General features: G+C 43.2%; 1 protein-coding gene across 6 annotated transcripts in view; it reads left to right on the top strand.

The window, feature by feature from the left end:
- Positions 1–21,134, top strand: part of LOC135099098 (calcium-dependent secretion activator-like) — a 187,092-nt gene that overhangs the window by 80,681 nt on the left and 85,277 nt on the right. For all 6 annotated transcript variants that reach the window (XM_064001534.1, XM_064001533.1, XM_064001536.1 and 3 more), the window contains exon 4: positions 15,653–15,828. In XM_064001534.1, the coding sequence (XP_063857604.1) occupies positions 15,653–15,828 (176 nt within the window). The remainder of the gene's footprint in view (positions 1–15,652; positions 15,829–21,134) is intronic.

The raw sequence follows: 21,134 nt of genomic DNA, 5'->3' as shown, positions 1-21,134 counted from the left end.
TACCACTACTACTACTACTACTACTACTACTACTACTACTACTACTACTACTACTACTACTACTACTACTACTACTACTACTACTACCACCACCACAATGAGAGCTCAAACAAAATGGTCTGTACACCACCCACGGACAGCAGTTTTCGTATTTGGGTTATTGAGGCTCTGATCAGTTATAATGGCGGTGCATATTCCTTTAATAAATCTCTGGCGGCGGGATCGATGAGTATTGCAGCGTGCTAATTATTCAGTCTTTGTACGTACGTGTAATTATGGAAATACCTGGACGCTCGCTAATTAAATATGCATTTCCGAGTTTTCCAATGTGTTGATGATTGCGTCACCCGCTGCATTGTCTCAGGGTCCAGAGGGAGGCAGGACAGCAGTGGACCAATTAGGACTCGTGACCAGGACGTCTTTTGAAATGATATACAGTTTTGCATCTCTCGTCCTGTGTTGTGCCTCCATTTTTTTCCGTATATTTCCTTTTCCTCTCTCTCTCTCTCTTTCTTTCTCTCTCTCTCTCTCTCTCTCTCTCTCTCTCTCTCTCTCTCTCTCTCTCTCTCTCTCTCTCTCTCTCTCTCTCTCTCTCTCTCTCTCTCTGTGTCCATGAAGTAAAAACTTGAACATCCGAACCATATTCTCACACATCTAAGCAATTTATGTCAATAATTACTATTAGCAGACTCTTTCGGACGTCATTGCTGTTTCGAAGTGTGCTAACTTGATTTCATGATTATAGATTATGCATTTTAACGAAGATTTTGTATAACTAATGTGAAAATACCGATGAGAAACCAACTGAGTATCTTTGTGGTCTTGGAAAACTATATATATATATATATATATATATATATATATATATATATATATATATATATATATATATATATATATATATATATATATATATATATATATATATATATAGTATATATATATATATATATATATATATATATATATATATATATATTTTTTTTTTTTTTTTTTTTTTTTTTTTTTTTTCTTTTTTTTTTTTTTTATGTAGGAAGGATACTGGCCAAGGGCAACAAAAATCTAATAAAAAAAATGCCCACTGAAATGCCAGTCCCTAAAAGGGTCAAAGCAGTGGTCAAAAATTGGTGGATAAGTGTCTTGAAACCTCCCTCTTGAAGGAATTCAAGTCATAGGAAGGTGGAAATACAGAAGCAGGCAAGGAGTTCCAGAGTTTACCAGAGAAAGGGATGAATGATTGAGAATACTGGTTAACTCTTGCGTTAGAGAGGTGGACAGAATAGGAGTGAGAGAAAGAAGAAAGTCTTGTGCAGCGAGGCCGCGGAAGGAAGGGAGGCATGCAGTTAGCAAGATCAGAAGAGCAGTTAGCATGAAAATAGCGGTAGAAGACAGCAAGAGATGCAACATTGCGGCGGTGAGAGAGAGGCTGAAGACAGTCAGTTAGAGGAGAGGAGTTGATGAGACGAAAAGCTTTTGATTCCACCCTGTCTAGAACAGCAGTATGAGTGGAACCCCCCCAGACATGTGAAGCATACTCCATACATGGACGGATAAGGCCCTTGTACAGAGTTAGTAGCTGGGGGGGTGAGAAAAACTGGCGGAGACGTCTCAGAACACCTAACTTCATAGAAGCTGTTTTAGCTAGAGATGAGATGTGAAGTTTCCAGTTCAGATTATAAGTAAAGGACAGACCGAGGATGTTCAGTGTAGAAGAGGGGGACAGTTGAGTGTCATTGAAGAAGAGGGGATAGTTGTCTGGAAGATTGTGTCGAGTTGATAGATGGAGGAATTGAGTTTTTGAGGCATTGAACAATACCAAGTTTGCTCTATATATATATATATATATATATATATATATATATATATATATATATATATATATATATATATATATATATATATATATATATATATAGGGGCACTGGTCAAGGGCAACAAAAAGTGCGAAAAATAGACTTACTTAGATTGCCAGTCCTCAAAGAGAGGTCCAAAAGAACCATCCAAAATTAAAGGATAAGTTATGTGAGAAAACGAAGTGATTATGAATACAGACAGACCTTAGTTGTTGATACCTGAACTCGCCTCGCTCTGGGTTGTGCATCAGTAATGACCGGTCAGTCATAGTGGTGCGGTATCCACACCACTTTACATCAGCCGAGGGTGATGTAAAGATCGTCAAGAAGTTTCTGGTGCGGAAAGGCAGGATGGATATCATAATGCAGGAGGGGGTTCTAAGGGGAGGGAGAAGATGATGCATAAGGCTCGCTGACGGACAAGAAAAAAAAGGTGAAGTAGGAACAATACGATGCAGTTTTTTTTTTTTTTTTCCTGTTTCTTTTATTGTTGTCATTACCATCAAATGCAAAGAGAAACACGCCACCGTTGCCACTATTATTATTATTATTATTATTAGTAGTAGTAGTAGTAGTAGTAGTAGTAGTAGTAGTAGTAGTAGTAGCAGCAGCAGCAGTAGTGGTAATTTTCAATGGAATGTAGGGCAAGGAGCAAATTTTAACACGCAAAGCAAATATTACTGAGACAATCCTCCTGTCACGTTTGTTTAATTGACTTGATAATTGCATTCCGCGGCGTGTGAATGTGTCAACTAAAGCTTTTTTTTCTTTACCTGGCTGTGTGTGTGTGTGTGTGTGTGTGTGTGTGTGTGTGTGTGTGTGTGTGTGTGTTTATAGGCAGGGTCTCTCTCTCTCTCTCTCTCTCTCTCTCTCTCTCTCTCTCTCTCTCTCTCTCTCTCTCTCTCTCTCTCTCTCTCTCTCTCTCTCTCTCTCTCTCTCTCTCTCTCTCTCTCTCTCTCTCTCTCTCTCTCTAAGAATTAGTTGGATTTCTTTTTGTTGATCTCAGCAGTGTCGAAGCGACGCTGGAAGGAGAAAACTTCTCTCGTCCTGGCGTTTCTTCTCTTCACCTGTTAACTTATTTTTCATCAAGATCTGTACAGTGCAAACTAGTTAATCGCCTATTTTTCCCGTTATTTCTTTTTCGTGATGTTGTTAAGTTATGGTGAGTCTTGCATCCGTGCTTGTTTCCCGCTGTCGATGCAGTCCGGTGTATGCATCCCCCAGGAGGAACCCAGGCGCTCGCCCACGCCCACGTACTTTGATTTACGGCGAAAGTTTAAGCTTTGTGTTTGGATGACAGCCCCTGTCTAGACTGTGTGCTAGGACGAAGAGAGAGAGAGAGAGAGAGAGAGAGAGAGAGAGAGAGAGAGAGAGAGAGAGAGAGAGAGAATATTTTTGTCGCATCTCAGAAGAAACGCTTCTCTATTCCCGTTACTATTATTGTAATACTTATCGCCTCTCATGGAGGTAAGAAGTAAAGTACAGCATCGAAAAACTATATCCGAACTCACCTCTTCTCTTTGTCTTCAGCTGTAACCCATTACTTTATGGGATTGGTGTTTCTTGCAAGCCTTTTCCAATTTTCCTGTTTTGCGTATCCTGCTCCCTTGAAGAACCACATCATAGCTGTTACATAGATTTTTTTTTTTAAATATGTATATATATATATATATATATATATATATATATATATATATATATATATATATATATATATATATATATATATATATATATATATATATATATATATATATATATATAAAGTGAACCCCTGTCATTGTCCCTTCATCATTGAGGTGTTTCCTTTCCTGTCACAGTTTCATGCTTTGAAAGATCTGACCAGAATAGATAACACCATTCCATGTATGTTGAAAAGAGACCAAGCATGTGCAGTACGCCGTGCTCTTTATGTGGACGGTGTGCTGCTGATCAGATCCATCATCAAACAGCAATAAGTGGTTACTGAAATATAAACCAATAAATGTAAAGTGATATGCATATTATAATAATAGTACTGAATATAGTTATACATTGTAGATTAATTGATTAATGAATTATAGAACAAAAAAGAATTTTCATGCCATCACTAGTGACCTCAGGATTAGTTCATATTGTTGACCTGGAGGTCAGAAAAGCTAATATGTGATGGGGTTTCACTACACTTACCTTGGGAGAACAGAACTCCAGAAGTGATTCCACAAATCAACTTGCTAGATCTCATTTAGAATATGCCGCTTAATTCTGGTCATCTCGTCTCGTAAAAGATGAATCTAAATTGGAATTAATTCAAGGAAAAGCTACAACATAAAATTATTGCTCTATGTAATATATTTTACGAAGAAAACCCCAGGAAACCTGAACATATTTTCTTTAAATAATCATAGTCTGTGAAGACTGTGATTATTTAAAGACTAAAAGACAACAGTTTTAATCTCTTGAACCCTGTTCCCTGATTATAACAAGGTAGAATGGTTTAAAATTTGCTGATGAAGCCGCCTCTCCTTTTTTCCCTTCAAAGCATGTTCTGGCAGGCAGCAGTACGAGAGATTCAGCTCTCCTTCTTTTTTACATTCTTTTCATTATTTATATGCTTTTCCCTTGGCACCTTTGCAATTGTATTCACGTACCTCCATAAAACAGTAAAGTAGACTTCTGTCCCGAGAGAATGCCTTCTGTACGAAAGAGTACTTGGCAACACGTCACAGCTTAGGAAACGATGGGGAGTTTTAATTTTCGTTTCCTTAGTAAAGCTGTGCGACAAGAATCTCGCTACATCCCGTAATGTTAAGTGCTTGCCATCCTTCATGAACATTGTACATTACTTCTCACTCTTACCCGGGAAGCGACAGACGGTGGCTTACACACCTTAAAAAGATGGAGCAGAAGAAAGCATTTGAAGAGACTATCAAGAAGGGGAGGGAGAAAAGCGTAAAACATTCGAGAGAAGGGAATTCTTAGTATTATAGTCACGTTGGAAGCATTGTGTCACCAAACAGGTTATGCTTATGAAACACAGCAATGTCAGCAGTTAATACGCAAACCGACGTTGGAATAGCAGATTATGAGGTTGGGATAATACAAAGGCTTGGTGGGGAACTAGCAGGGATATGATGGGGAGTACGAGTATTAAGGGTGCGAGAAAGGAATTAAGTGGTAAAATGTTGTGTGTAGAGGCTTTGGAGGCAGTGATGAGTGAAGAGGGGGTAGGAGGGAGAGGCGAAGACTGGAAGTAGATAGTATTGACCGTTATTCCTTGTGCCGCCGTCTGTCTCAACACACTTTTGTAGACACTTACTTGTTGCGACAGGGACAGCAGAAAGAGTGACTACCGGGAAGTGTTGCAGCAAAAATCACGAACTTTTACATTCCCAACAAGTGAGAGGCATAGTATCCTCACCTGCCGCTGACTTATCTAGAAATAAAACAGGATGTGTAAAATGTCTATATTTTTTTTATTTTAAAAGGTGCTGAAGCTTAATTTGGTAAAGTTAATAGGCTAAGAAGGTAGATTTGAGATCGTCTTATAAACTTTAACTCTCCGGGCCACCCGTGTTGCCTTTCAAAAGCTGGGTAGGGAAGTGTTGGGGACGCAGAGGTGAGAGGGAGTGTTACAGGGGAAGGGATGGTAGAGTGGTGGTGCGTCACCAGTGGCAACAGTGGAAGAGGTTTGGTGTTGACTGATGACTGTGTGGGTAGCGGTGAAGGGAAAACATAGAGGACGGGGGGAAGTTTTCAACGAATGTCAGCATAATGTATCGAATCCTTCTTCCTCGTTGTTGTTGTTGTTGTTGTTGTTGTTGTTGTTGTTGTTGTTGTTACTATTATTATTATTATTATTATTATTATTATTATTATTATTATTATTATTATAATGGTAATAATAATAATAATAATAATAATAATAATAATAATAATAATAATATTAATAATAATAATATAGTAGCAGTAGTAGTAGCAGCAGCAACAGGGTTGGCATTACATATCAAAATTTAGTTCCATATCATATTGATAATTAAGGTTTATTAAGGTTGGCATTAAAAAACCCACCCCCATAAAAAGAAAAAAAAATGCGTTTTTTTTTTTTTTCCTATATTTAACATCAAAATTTAGTTCTATATCATAATGATAAATAAGTTTTATATATGTACATATACATAAATAATGTAAAAGTAGTCAAGTCTGAACCGTTCATTTCCCGTAAAGCACAAGTTAACACAGGTTTTGTCCAACTGGATCAACCTGTATTAGCATGAACTAAACAAGTGTCTGATCTTCATTAAAAGAGTGTCGAAATCTTTCAAGATCTATCTCCCCTTTTAACTTCTGGCACTCAGTCAAAAATATCTCCAATAACTTTGTGTCTTCATCTTTCCTTCCTTTATTTCAATCTGATGGCACCACTGCCATCTCATTTATTTCTAAAGCTGAACTCTTCACTCAAACCTTTGCTAAAAAACCCACCTTTGATAATTCAGGGCTTCTTCCTTCCTCTCCTCCACCCTCTGACTACTTCACGCTACCTATTAAAATTCTTCGCAATGATGTTTTCCATGCCCTCGCTGACCTTAACCCTCAGAAAGCTTACGAACCTGATGGGATCTCTTCCATTGTTCTTCGAAACTGTGCCTCTGTGCTTGCACCTTGCCTAGTCAAACTCTTCCAACTCTGTCTATCAACATCTACCTTTCCTAGTCAAACTCTTCCAACTCTGTCTGTCAACATCTACCTTTCTTTCTTGCTGGAAGTTTGCCTAAATCCATCCTGTTCCTAAAAAGGATCACTATTTTAATCCGTCAAACCACAGTCCTATTGCTTTAATTTCCTGCCCGACTAAAGGTTTGAATCTATCCTCAACAGGAAGATTCTTAAACATCTATCACTTCACAACCTTCTATCTGGTCGCCAGTATGAGTTCCATCAAGGCTGCTCTACTGGTGCTTTTCTGGTTTCCCTTACTGAGTCTTGGTCATCCTCTTTTAGGGATTTTGATGAAACTTTTCCTGTTGGCTTAGGCATATCAAAAGCACAAAGCTTTGATTTCTAAACTGCTCCCCTGTGGCTTCTATCCTTCTCTCTGTAACTTCATCTCAAGTTTCCTTTTCAACCGTTCTATTTCTGATGTGGTAGACGATCACTGTGTTTCTTCTAAATCTATTAATAGTGGCGTTCCTCAGGGTTCTGTCTTGTCACCCACTCTCTTCCTATTATTCTTTAATGATCTTCTAAACCAAACTTCTTGTCCTGTCCACTCCTACGCTGATGATACCACCCTGCACTTTTCCATGGCTTTTCGTAGACGTTCAACCCTTGAGGAAGTAAACAGTTCTCGCAGGGAAGCCACAGAACGCCTGACTTCTGAGCTCTCTAAAAATTTAGTATTATTCAATGCCTCAAAACTCAATTCCTCCATCTATCAACTATCTATCATTCCAGACAACTATCCCTTCTTCTCCAATAACACCCAACTGTCTCTCTCTCTTGTACACTGAACATCCTCGGTCTGCCCTTTACTTATAATCTAAACTGGAAATTCCACATCTCATCTCTAGTTGAAGCAGCTTCTATAAAGTTAGGCGTTCTGAGTTGTCTCCACCGGTTTTTCTCACCTCCCCACCTGCTAACTCTGTATAGGGGCATTATCTGTTCAGGTATGGGACAGGGTGGAATCAAAAGCTTTTCGTCTCATCAACTCCTCTCTTCTGACTGTCTTCAGCCTCTTTCTCATCGCCGCAGTGTTAAATCTCTAGCCATCTTCTACGTACCGCTATTTGCACGCTAACTGCTCTTCTGATTTCGCTAACTACATGCCTCCCCTCTTCCCGCGCCCTCGCTGCACAAGACTTTCTTCTTTCTCTCACCCCTATTATGTCCACCTCTCACATGCAAGAGTTAACCAGTATTCTCAGTCATTCATCCCTTTCTCTGGTAAACTTTGGAACTCACTTCCTGCTTCTGTATTTCCTCCTTTCTATGACTTGAACTCTTTCTGGAGAGAGGTTTCAACACACTTATCCTGTAATTTTTTGATCACCGGCACCTCAGTGGAATTTTTTTTATTATATTTTTGTTGCTCCTGGCTGGTGCCCCTCCATGAAAAAAAAAAATCAAACGTTTGTTTCACTCTGGATCGCTTTTTAATTGCTTATTTAAACTGATTTACATATAAATATGAAGGATAAACAGAAAATTAATTAAATAAAAACAATAAAGGCCCCCACAAAAAAAATAAATAAACCCCCATAAAAACAGTGGGTTGGTTTTTTAGTTTAGTTTTTTTTTTTACCCGGGTTTTTTCAAACCCTCAGTAGTAGTAATATGAATATGCTCCGGTACTTGCATATTTGCATAAATTCTTGGCGTGTCCTATGTCGGTGAGAATCAGAGAGGATATTACACCCTTACTGAATTTTAACTGAGCTCACACTTATCTCGTATCACTAAATGTATTTTTAACCAAAAACTGACAGACTCTGCTAATTCAGATTTTCTTTTCATAGATATTGTCTTGACAGTTATCTTGATATGTTCTTCATATCATTTAGAGTTATTGCTGATGATGGTTGCGTACTTTTGGACAAGATGTCTTGATATATGTAAGATTTATATAAGGATGGCCTTTCTCTGGTAGATTATTAAATTTCTCTTCTGTATACATGAATTTCGATTACCAATAGAAGGATTCCTTCTGATAACAATTACCGCATCAGACTTTATCCAAACGTTCACATTTACTGGAGGAGGAGATGATCAAATGATGATGATGATGTGAGGAGATGATGAGATGATGATGATGAGGTGGAGGAGGAGGAGGAGGAGGATAATGATCGCCATGAAGCGACAAGTCCACTTCTAATGTACTCTACCAAAATTATACGAGCGTCATTTTTTATTATAATCATCCTCGTCATCTTCATTTATAACGGTAAGAACAGTAAAAGTAGAGGTTGTAGAGGCAGTAGTACTAGTAGTAGTAGCAATAGCAGCAGTAGTAGTAGTAGTAACAGCAGCAGGAGCAGCAGCTGCAGTAACCGCAGCAGCAGCAAGAACAGCAAGTTTTAATAGCATAGAAGAAATGCCACAGGGCAGAAAATAAGCAGTAAACAAAATTGGATACAAAATCCCATGCAGTAACGAGAGCATAGAGAATACCAAATTTCAACGTCCCTTTTTTTCTCTCTCTCTCTCTCTCTCTCTCTCTTCCTTTCTTTTTTTATGACGGCGTGGTGACACAGAGAAAATCTGAAGTGACAAAGAGGAAGCAAATTGCATAAAAAACCTTGCAGAGCTTACTAACATAAGGCGGTAGAACTGATGATGCTCGTCAACAAGAGATAACGATTAAGATCGCATACCTAACAACACCAAGAAGTAATGAGTAAGATCGCGGTGCTAACAACAAAAGGTAATAAGTAAGATCGCGGCCCTGAGACAACAAGATCGCGGTCCTGAGATAACAAGATCGAAGCCCTAACAACAACAAGAAATAACAAGTAAGATCGCGGCCTTAACAACAAGAAGAGGTAACAAGTAAGATCGAAGCCCAACATTCTTGACCTTTTCCTGACCTCTAATCCTTCTGCTTATGCTGTCACCCTTTCTTCCCTTTCTTCTCCGTTGGGCTCCTCCGATCACAATCTCATATCTTTATCTTGTCCTATCACTCCAATCCCTCCTCAGGATCCCCCTAAGTGAAGGTGCCTCTGGCATTTTGCCTCTGCTAGTTGGGGGGACCTAAGGAGGTATTTTGCTGATTTTCCTTGGAATGACTACTGCTTCCGTGTCAGAGACCTGTCTTTGTGTGCTGAGCGCATAACAGAGGTGATAGTGTCTGGCATGGAGGCATACATTCCTCACTCTTTTTCTCGTCCTAAACCTTCTAAAACTTGGTTTAACACAGCTTGTTCTCATGCTATACATGATAGAGAGGTGGCCCACAAAAGGTACTTAAGCCTTCCATCACCAGAATCTCATGCACTTTATATTTCTGCCCAGAACCATGCCAAGTCTGTTCTTCAACGAGCCAAAAACTCCTTCATTAGCAGAAAATGTCAAAACCTTTCAAGATCTAACTCCCCTCGTGATTTCTGGCATCTAGCCAAAAATATTCCCAATAACTTTGCTTCTTCTTCTTTCCCTCCTCTATTTCAACCAGATGGCACCACTGCTATCACATCTATTTCTAAAGCTGAACTCTTCGCTCAAACCTTTGCTAAAAACTCTACCTTGGACGATTCTGGGTTTGTTCCTCCCTCTCCTCCACTCTCTGACTACTTCATGCCATGTATTAAATTTCTTTGCAATGATGTTTTCCATGCCCTCGCTGGCCTAAACCCTCGGAAGGCTTATGGACGTGATGGGGTCCCTCCTATTGTTCTCCGAAACTGTGCCTCCATGCTTTCACCTTGCCTAGTCAAACTCTTTCAGCTCTGTCTGTCAACATCTACCTTTCCTTCTTGCTGGAAGTTTGCCTACATTCAACCTGTTCCTAAAAAGGGTGACCGTTCTAATCCCTCAAACTACTGTCCTATTGCTTTAATTTTCTGCCTATCTAAAGTTTTTTAATCTATCCTCAACAGGAAGATTCTTAAACATCTATCACTTCACAACCTTCTATCTGATCGCCAGTATGGGTTCCGTCAAGGCCGCTCTACTGGTGATCTTCCGGCTTTCTTTACTGAGTCTTGATCATCCTCTTTTAGAGGTTTTGGTGAAACTTTTGCTGTTGCTTTGGACATATCAAAAGCTTTTGATAGAGTCTGGCACAAAGCTTTGATTTCCAAACTATCCTCCTACGGTTTCTATCCTTCTCTCTGTAACTTCATCTGAACTTTCCTTTCTGACCGTTCTATTGCTGCTGTGGTAGACGGTCACTGTTCTTCTCCTAAATCTATTAACAGTGGTGTTCCTCAGGGTTCTGTCCTGTCACCCACTCTCTTCTTATTATTCATTAATGATCTTCTAAATCAAACTTCTTGTCCTATCCACTCCTACGCTGATAATACCACCCTGCACTTTTCCACGTCTTTTCATAGACGTCCAACCCTTCAGGAGGTAAACATTTCACGCAGGGAAGCCACAGAACGCTTGACTTCTAATCTTTCTAAAATTTCTGATTAGGGCAGAGCAAACTTGCTATTGTTCAATGCCTCAAAAACTCAATTCCTCCTTCTATCAACTCAACACAACCTTCCAGACAACTATCCCCTCTTCTTCAATGACACTCAACTGTCCCCCTCTTCTACACTGAACATCCTCGGTCTGTCCCTTACTTATAATCTGAACTGGAAACTTCACATCTCATCTCTTGCTAAAACAGCTTCTATGAAGTTAGGTGTTCTGAGACGTCTTCGCCAGTTTTTCTCACCCCCCCCCCCCCCAGCTGCTAACTCTGTACAAGGGCCTTATCCGTCCATGTATGGAGTATGCTTCACATGTCTGGGGGGAGTTCCACTCATACTGCTCTTCTAGACAGGGTGGAATCCAAAGCTTTTCGTCTCATCAACTCCTCTCCTCTAACTGACTGTCTTCAGCCTCTCTCTCACCGCCGCAATGTTGCATATCTAGCTGTCTTCTACCGCTATTTTCATGCTAACTGCTCTTCTGATCTTGCTAACTGCATGCCTCCCCTCCTTCCGCGGCCTCGCTGCAGAAGACTTTCTTCTTTCTCTGTCCACCTCTCTAACGTAAGAGTTAACCAGTATTCTCAATCATTCATTCCTTTCTCTGGTAAACTCTGGTAAACTCTGCCTGCTTCTGTATTTCCACCTTCCTATGACTTGAATTCCTTCAAGAGGGAGGTTTCAAGACACTTGATATTCATCAATTTTTGACCACTGCTTTGACCCTTTTATGGGACTGGCATTTCAGTGGGCATATTTTTTTTTTTATTGGATTTTTGTTGCCCTTGGCCAGTGTCCTTCCTATATAAAAAAAAAAAAAAAACGCGGTGACATGGAGACACTGGAGGCATGTGATCATGATGGGCTGTGGAGCTGTCCTGCCCTCATCTCGTGCTCTTTGCAACGTCCTCCATACATATCCAGACAAAGCCTTCTTGTAGAAACATCATGTTGTGGAGAAAACTGAACATGAATGGCACGAAGCACAACATAACATATTACGTAATGTTACTTGGTAGCAACAACACTAAGAAATTAATTCTCTAGAATCAATAAGCGAGAAACTAATTAAGACTTGAGGATTGCTGGCATCAAGTCCCTGTCAGTTCTAATCTCTACTTAATTTCTGATGCCGCACATTCATCATGATTGACTTGGTAGTAACAGCATTAAGAAATTGATTAACTAGAATTAATAAGCGAGAAACTAATTACGACTTAGAAATTGCTGGTATAAAAGACCCGTCAGTTCTAAACTCTACTTAATTCCTGATGCCTAATAGTCATCATGATGTGTGCCTCCTTATTAGAACGACCGCCACTCACACCTGCATGCCTCACACACACAGAACAGCGAGGCCTGTTTAAATTTTGATCATCATCATCTTCTGTGGTGCCGTACCTCTGAAGACGTAGGCGACCATAACATACCACTCTCTTCGCAATGTTCAACCCTTTGACTGCTATTTAGTACATTTTTCCTTTATTGGTAATTACTTTGAGACATCTGTACTTGTTCTACAGCCACCTCCAATCTTTAAACTGGGTAGAAATTACAAAATCTGTTTTTTTTAAACCCCATCTTTTTTGTAGATGCTTATAAAGATTTCACGCGTTACTTCTGATGTTGTTAACTGTTTCGTATTGTAGTGAAAGGGTTAAGGAATTGTGACAAAAAAAAACACCTTGTGCAAAAGATAAATTAGCTGCCAAACAGAGTAGTCATCGTATTCCTTACTATCTACTACTTGGATACTTAGATCTCACACTCATTGAACGATCAGGAACTCAAAGATTGTTCTTGTTTCTTTCATGGGATCTTTGCTCCTTTTTTATTATCTTTCTAAACATTTTCCTCTCTTCTTTTCTATTATCTTTCCAAGCACTTTGCCACCATCTTAGTTCCCTTTATAGTTTTCATGTTCCATCAGGGGCTTACTGTGTCTCATCCTCCCTCTGCAACTTTATTTTTGGCTTTCATTTATACGGTTTTTCTCACTGGTAGATCCTTTGTACATTATTGTGTAATCTTTTCTCTTCAACCTTTTTCTGTATGTGTTTCCCAATCTCTCTCTCTCTCTCTCTCTCTCTCTCTCTCTCTCTCTCTCTCTCTCTCTCTCTCTCTCTCTCTCTCTCTCTCTCTCTCTCTCTCTCTTCGTACCAGCACATATGCTCATCTTTATTTATTTATGTAAGGATTTCATCACATTCATATTTGTTGTAACCTGTCTCCATGCTTTATTAAAATATTTATCTTATATTTGCCCTGGTGTGTATTTTTTTTTTTTTTTCTTAAAGTTGTAAGAAAATTTACTGTCACATTTTCCGCGTACTCAGTCTCTCTCTCTCTCTCTCTCTCTCTCTCTCTCTCTCTCTCTCTCTCTCTCTCTCTCTCTCTCTCTCTCTCTCTCTCTCTCTCTCTCTCTCTCTCTCTCTCTCTCTCTCTCCACCGAGCTAAAAAATTGTCTCCATAAATCTCTTCCGGCCACCGATTCTTCCCATCTATCCCTTCCACATAACGAAGTGAGAGGGAGAGCAAAGTTAGTTCCGTGAAAGGTGTTTTCTTTTAGTGTTAGTAGATTTAATCTTTAATTATAAATGGGGTAGTGTTTGTAATTAGGGTAATGGAATGTTTAACTAGTAATTCAAAAAGGCGTGGTTTGTGATTAATAAAGAAGTGAAGATGTGATCTAATAAAGGAAAGGAAACTTTTCTTATTACCGAAGGGAGAGCGCGATGTGTTTAATGAATTGGAAAGCTAAGTTTGGTGAAGGCAGTGGAGTTTTCAGATAATGAAGGGGTGTATCGTGTAATGAATGGGAAAGAACAATACCAATCAAAAGTAACAAAGGACAGTGGGTTTTTATTACAGAGAAGGGTTTTTTTTTTTTTTTTCGTTCAGTACAGGTAGATGCTTTGTATGATGAATGAAAGGGAACATATGTGACTAGCGAGTGACCTGGGCGTGCTGGTGAAACAGAGACAAGAAAAAAAAATGAAAGCAAAGCAGAATGTCGTAAAGAAGATTAAAGAACAAGAAAATTTAAAGAGACGATGAAACCAAAATATGTAGACTGAATTATGTATTTCTAGAACTGTAAAGGGGCCTGCACACAGTCATACATGTTGGCATACTTGCACGACAAACACGTGTATGAAGACTCATCACACAGTCATACTAATTGGCAACAAACATCAGTCAGTAAAGTGTGTGCGCAGGAACGACATGTCTCTAGACGAAGACACCCTAATTGCCGTTGGGCTAGCTTTAGCGTTAAAGAAAAAAGAAACAAAGAGATCGAAATGTGCAAGAAGCTGGCTTTTAAAGATCTTGGTCTAGAGTGAAGAGCATATCACCATAATACCACAACGATGGTGTGTATACTTCGTTGGTTGCTGCCCCAGATTTCTTTGAATTTTCATGTTTTTTATGTTCTCTCCTGAACGCAGAACGTAGGCTATTTATTTTCTTCATGACACCGTCTCGAGTGCATTCTGGCTCTAGTTCCTTTAGAATTTCTACAAGTTGAACAATCCCTTTATTCCTTTCAATTTTATTTGAGTATTCTTGGGATTTGACTTTCCATAGAGCCGGGTGTTCTCTGTAGCAATTTATAAATTGTAATATAATGTTCTTCTCATGCTGTTTTGCATTAGCGCACTCCGTACTGCTGTTAATGGACATCTTCCCTCACAACCTGTAAAGCTCAAACTGATGTTTGACGGTATGACGAACTGTCAGACGTACCAACATGTATGTGGACATATAAGCTCCGCCCAGAAAAGTCAAGCTCGGTTTGATTTTCGTCATACAGTATGACCAACATGTATGCCAACCAAACTCACCCATCACACGGTCAAACTTAGCTTCATACACGTGTTTGTCATGCAAGTATGCCAACATGTATGACTGTGTGCAGGCCCCTTAAGAAAGTCAAGAGAGAGATCAGAACAAGAGGAACAAAGAGAAATCAGAAGTTTGTGAAAAATTATTTTACTATCAAGATATGTTTTCCTGTATGTCATTTCTCTCTCCCTCTCTCTCTCTCTCTCTCTCTCTCTCTCTCTCTCTCTCTCTCTCTCTCTCTCTCTCTCTCTCTCTCTCCCCATGTTGGGTTTATGAGAATAATGATAAATGGAAGAAGGAAGGGAAAAACGACACAAGATGGAATGGGGGAAAAGGGGAGACTGTGGAAGTGGAATGGCAGAGGGAAATTTTGAAGACGGACCCGTGTACTAAATCATGTAGAAAGGAAGGCAGAAAGATAGTTGTAAGAAGATATATATAAAGTGAAGAGAACAAAACTTAACAGAAAGAAAATGATAAATGAGGAAGTTAATGTGAGGAATGAAGATAAGAAGAAAGATAACAGATGGAGGATAGCAGCGTGTAGGGGAAGGGGTGGAGAGAAAGGTGGAAGGAGAAGACAGGAAAAGCTTTAACGTTAATCTGGTGTTGGTAGTATGGGAAAGAGGAAGGTGGAATGAAAACACTGAGGTGGAGAATGAAAATGTGAAAGGAGAGAGAGAGAGAGAGAGAGAGAGAGAGAGAGAGAGAGAGAGAGAGAGAGAGAGAGAGAGAGAGAGAGAGAGAGAATAGTTACTACTGTAATTGGTAGATGAAGTAAATTAATAAGCCTAGCAATAATTATTGATACTCACTTTGTCTTTTCCACAGAGCTTTCTGAAAGGAGAGCTGCAGATAGCAGCAGACGAAGCCTTCATCAACGCCGTGCAGAGTTATTATGAGATCTTCCTCAAGAACGAGCGCCTCGCTTCCATGGTGACTTCCGGTGCCTGCTCCCAGCATGACCTAAGGGAGGTCTTCAAACACAACGTGGAAAAGAGAGTCAGGTGAGTGTTGGCGCCAGCATGAGCGAGGTCATGTGTGCCAGGCAGCACGTCACCCCATGATGATATGTACTGGGCAGGATTGGTACCTCCACCAGGGTATCTCCTAGGGTGGCTCCCTTGCTGATGTGGTAACTTCCTGACTGATGTGGATCGTCAAAAATGGACAGTGCCAATATATTGTTGCAGAAAATATCATCTGAAATATTCTGTCTTTATATTAATGGTTTATTATTTTTAATTAACTACAAAAATAGTAATAGAAAATGCTTACTGCTTCAAGTGTTTTAGTTTATTACGATACCAAACAGACGAAACAGTATTTATTGGATCATTTATACAGTCCAAGATGGTTGCATTTCAACACCGACCGACTCAAATTGGGGCGTATGCTATGGTCTGGATAAACTGTCAGATTCACCAGCCAACTGAATTTTACACAAAAGTTGGCCAGCTGGAAAAAAAATCTTCATTCAAGTTTGCTGTTACTTCCCTCTCAATCACACACCGTGCATTTCAGACATAACTCCGTCATAAACTGTTATGGTCGACCTTATACTCCTATGGACAACTATAAAATGATGCTAATACTGGGTTCAACCTGTCTTAGCGCTGCTAATGACTTTTAGAAGTGTGTCAACACAATGGCAACATGGCCGTACGTACCACAACAGGAGGGCCTGCACGCAGGAAAGTCCCCACACACTCTCTGTGCATGTGCGTGGTCTCGCCACGTGATTGGTTGCCACCTTCTCATCAGTTAACCTAACTAACTTAACCTAACCTTAACCCAACTTTAACCCAACCACCCTGTACCAAATTACTGGATAGGGTCTCTTATTTATTATAACACATTATTTCCGTTAGGTTAGGTGTTAGGTTAGCTGATGAGAAGGTGGCAGCCAATCATAAGGCAAGACTTCTCACACCAATCACGAAGTGAGACTGCTCGCACATGCGCCGACTCCTGTGTGCAGGCCCTCCCACCACATGATCCTCAGCATTTTTTTTTTTTTTCTTTTCATGAATACAACAATAAAGATTGGTAATTATAAGTAAATAATGTTCTTCTTTGCGACATAAAGTATAGTTATAAATCATTGCAGAGAGTGGTACGATCAGTTTTCTTAAGCATAACCAAACCCCTGCCTTGCGCCATCCGCATGTGTCGAGCTGTCGGCCGTAATTTTCTTTCATTTATCATGTTGATAAATGCCTTGAAGACCTTTATATAGTTCCTTCTTTAGCTTTGGAAAAAAAAAACGGGAATATTCGCACAGCCTGCTTCATTTGTCTGTAAAACAATGCGAGCAGAAGGTTGTAGTTGTACTACATTAAATTTTGTTGACACTTTTTGACGGGAATAAATTTCAGGAAATTCTCTCAAAACAAATTTCTGTTTTACTATCTAACTTCCTCTAAAGTCGTACTGTGAAGTCAAAACAATTTAAATCCAAGGGAATAAATGCCTATAACCTGTTTTATTCCATAACTGTAAAGTTCACAAATTGTGAGCGTGTGTTCTTGTGGCAGACGGTGACAGAGATTATGGCTGATGACTTATAAATTCATAAATTCTGTTAGCTATGATGGTTAGCAAGGGTCGACCATAAACACTATTGGATATAATTATTATTTGTATATGGTGTACGATATGTTTTCCCGGCGGCAAGCCAATCACTGCTTGTCGCCAAGAGTGTATCCTCAGTTCCGGACCGAGCCCAATAAAGGAGAAATGTATGTCCCTGTGTCTCGCTCCCCTGCCTAGCTATCTTACATGGCGCAATGAAAGCCTTACCTACACCGGTCAAGATGCCTCTACCTCGCCGATCCCCTCGCTCGACGACAGTGGTTCCTCGCAGCCTCCAGCCGCTGCTCCAGCGGGCAAGGCAGACCATCAGTGACCAGCAACAAGCCATTACCACCTTGCAGGCCAACATGGCGGCGCTCATCACACGAGGCAACGTGGCGCCCGCCCCTCGGGTGCCTCTCTCGGCTGCCCCCGAGAAATGCGACCTGGATATGACACCAGCTGCATTCAGGTCGTGGAAACGGTCCATGGAGTGCTGGCTTCTCCTCTGCAAGTGGCCACGCCAGGAAGCGGTCCATCACGTCAGACTCCTCTGTGGGCCACCGCTGCAACGTGCCTTGGACGCCAGATTCACCTTCGACCGGTGGAGCGCCCTTACACAGCAGGAGGCGCTGGACGCCATTGGTAACCTAGTGCTTCGCTCCTCCAGCCCGGCAGTGCAGTGGGCAGAGTTTTTCGGTGTCAGCCAAGGGCAGGACGAGTGTGTTAGTGACTACTTCGTACGGGGCGCCCAGAAAGTCAACTACTGCGCTTTCGAGTGTCCCCAGTGCAGCCTCAACCTCTCTGAGTACTTGCTATTGAAAAAGCTTGTGGTAGGCATCCGCGACACGGGCCTCAAACAGCAGGTGTATCAAGCGTGTGACTCGTTAGGCAGTGTGGACGCCCTAAGGGCCATGTGTTGTGCATATGAGGCAGCCCGCCAACACACCACAGGCGTGGGCGGTTGGCGGGAAAGCAGTCGCGCGGCTGGCACCGTGCGGGCCGAGGAGGACGGGGACCAGACGCTCGACGCCGCCGCTGCCACCACCTCTGGCAAGACACAGCCCTCACGTACTTGCTGGAACTGTGGTACTTCGCACGCCCCTGACAGAGCTTCCTGCCCGGCCAGGGAAGCAGTCTGCGTCGCCTGTCGTAAGAAAGGTCACTTCAAGAGGTGCTGCAGGAGCTCCAAGCGCCCACACGGCACTGCACCTGCCAACGCCGTCTCGGGATCAGTGACAACGGCAGGCGCGAACGTGTCACGCCAACCCATCATAGAGGTAACAGTGGCGCTTGGCAAGGGGGCCAAGCACCGCACAGCAGCTGTGGCGGACACCGGCGCCCAGGTGTGCGTCGCGGGGGCGGCCCTCCTGTCCAGTCTCAACATACAACCCACGCAGCTACAGGGACGTGCAGGCTTGCGGGATGTAGCGGACTTGCCCTTACGGTGCCTCGGATCGTGCCGGTGTGACATTTACCTTGGTGGCCATGCTACACAGCAAGAAGTATACTTCGTACCCTCCGCCAGGTCGCTGTTCCTGTCACTGAGCGCGTGCAAGGAGCTGGGGCTGGTGCCCGCCGGCTTCCCTCACCACTCCCTGCCGACAGTGCAAGCAGTGGAAGCGCGTGACACGACCGCCGAGCCTGCTCAGCCGCCTGCCAAGCCCGCCACGATACCATTCCCGCCACACGAGGAGCACGTACGACGGCTAGAGGAGTGGCTACTACAACACTTCTCGGCCTCCGCCTTCAACACCACAAGGAGCCCGCTGCCCGTGATGGACGGCGAGCCTCACCACATCCACCTGGCACCCAACGCTGTCCCCTACGCCTGCCACACGCCCGCCTCGGTGCCGAAACACTGGGAGGACGAGGTGAAAGCCCAGCTTGAAGACGACGTACGGCGAGGCGTCATCGAGCCCGTCCCGGCAGGGGAACCCACGGAGTGGTGTGCCCGCATGGTTGTGGTTGCAAAGAAATCAGGGCAACCGCGGCGCACCGTCGATTACCAGCGCCTCAACGCCGCATGCCGCAGAGAGACACACCACACCCCCGCCCCCTTCGACATGGTGTCTAGTGTCCCCAAACATTGCTTTAAGACAGTGGCTGACGCTTATATGGGGGGTACCACCAAGTCAGGCTGGACGAGGAGAGTCGAAGTCTCACCACCTTCATCACCCCATGGGGGAGGTTCCGGTACCTCCGGACCCCCATGGGCCACTGTTCTGCTGGCGACGCATACACAAAGCGCTTCGATGACGCCATCCAAGGCATCGTGAGGAAGCACAAGTGTATCAACGACACCCTCCTCTACGACAGCAACATCGAAGACGCATTCTGGCACACGTACGAGTTTCTGGCGACCTGTGCAGCCAAGGGGATTACTTTGAAGCCTGAAAAATTCCAGTTCGCACGGAGGGAGGTGGATTTCGTGGGTTTTCGCCTCGGCTGGGAGGAGTACAAACCCACAGACGAGCGCCTAGCGGCAATCAAAAGCTTCAGGATGCCTGACAAGCCCTCCATCTCAGACATCAGGTCGTGGTACGGGTTTGTCAATCAACTTGCCCCATTCCTCGCCACAGCCCCAATCATGAACGCCTTCAGGGAGCTCCTGAAGAAGCCGTGCGGAAAGACTGTGTACTGGGACGAGCACCTGCAGGAGAAATTCCGCCGCGCTCTGGACACCATATGCCAGCTTGCAAAGGACGGCCTGGCATATTACGACAAAACCCGCCCCACAGTTGCCCTCACAGACTGGAGCAGGGAGGGCATTGGATTCATTATCCTGCAGCAGTTCTGCCACTGCTCGTCTGCTGCCGCTCCCTTCTGCTGCAGGGCGGGCTGGCGTCTGGCCCTGTGCGGAAGCCGCCACCTCACGGCCGCCGAGACTGGTTACGCCGCGGTAGAGGGGGAAACCTTGGCTGTGGTGTGGTGCCTCCAGAAAGCCCGGCTGTTCTTGTTGGGGTGCCCGAACCTCACCATCGTCACCGACCACCGCCCTCTTACCAAGCTACTGGGGGACAGGGCCCTCACAGAAGTCATCAACCCACGACTCTTCTGGCTCAAGGAGCGAACGCTACAGTACCGCTTTCAAGTCAAATATCTGCCAGGAAAAAGGAACGCCGCAGCCGACTTCCTGTCCAGGTACCCAGCCCTCAGAAGCCCCACCACAGACACCGACGCCAACCTGGATGAGGACCTCACCGAGGCAGTAGCAGCCGTGGTCATCGCCACAGCCGAACACGAGGGTCACGTTCTCGACGAGTCAGCGGTAAGAAAATCTGCAGCCGACGACCCTGTCTACCAACTACTACTGGCCAGTGTTGGCCGCGGACTGGCACCTGCACAAGGCGCAAGAAGTGGCCTGCCTGCGCCCGTTCTATGGCGTGAGGGACCGGTTGGCAGTCTCTCAAGACCTTGTCACATACACCTTTGACCAGGATTGTGTGCGACTCGTGATTCCTGAGCCCCCCCGCCCACAGGTAGCAGCAAACTTACACGCTGGTCACCAAGGGCTAGATTCCATGCTGCGGAGGGCAAGGCAATGTGTATACTGGCCCGGGTTGGAAGGGGACCTGCAGCACTACTGGGCGTCGTGCACGTCATGCGAGACGCACGCTCCCTCTCAGCCCTCAGAAACACTCGTCATCACGCCGCTCCCAGAGTACCCATTCCAATCCACAGTGGCGGACATGTTTCAGCATGAGGGGCACACCTACATGGTCTACGCTGACAGGCT

Source organism: Scylla paramamosain, unplaced genomic scaffold (assembly GCF_035594125.1).
Source record: "Scylla paramamosain isolate STU-SP2022 unplaced genomic scaffold, ASM3559412v1 Contig102, whole genome shotgun sequence".
Classification (NCBI taxonomy): domain Eukaryota; kingdom Metazoa; phylum Arthropoda; class Malacostraca; order Decapoda; family Portunidae; genus Scylla; species Scylla paramamosain.
The sequence above is the reverse complement of the archived record's forward strand: the minus strand, read 5'-3'. Positions and strand labels throughout refer to the sequence as shown.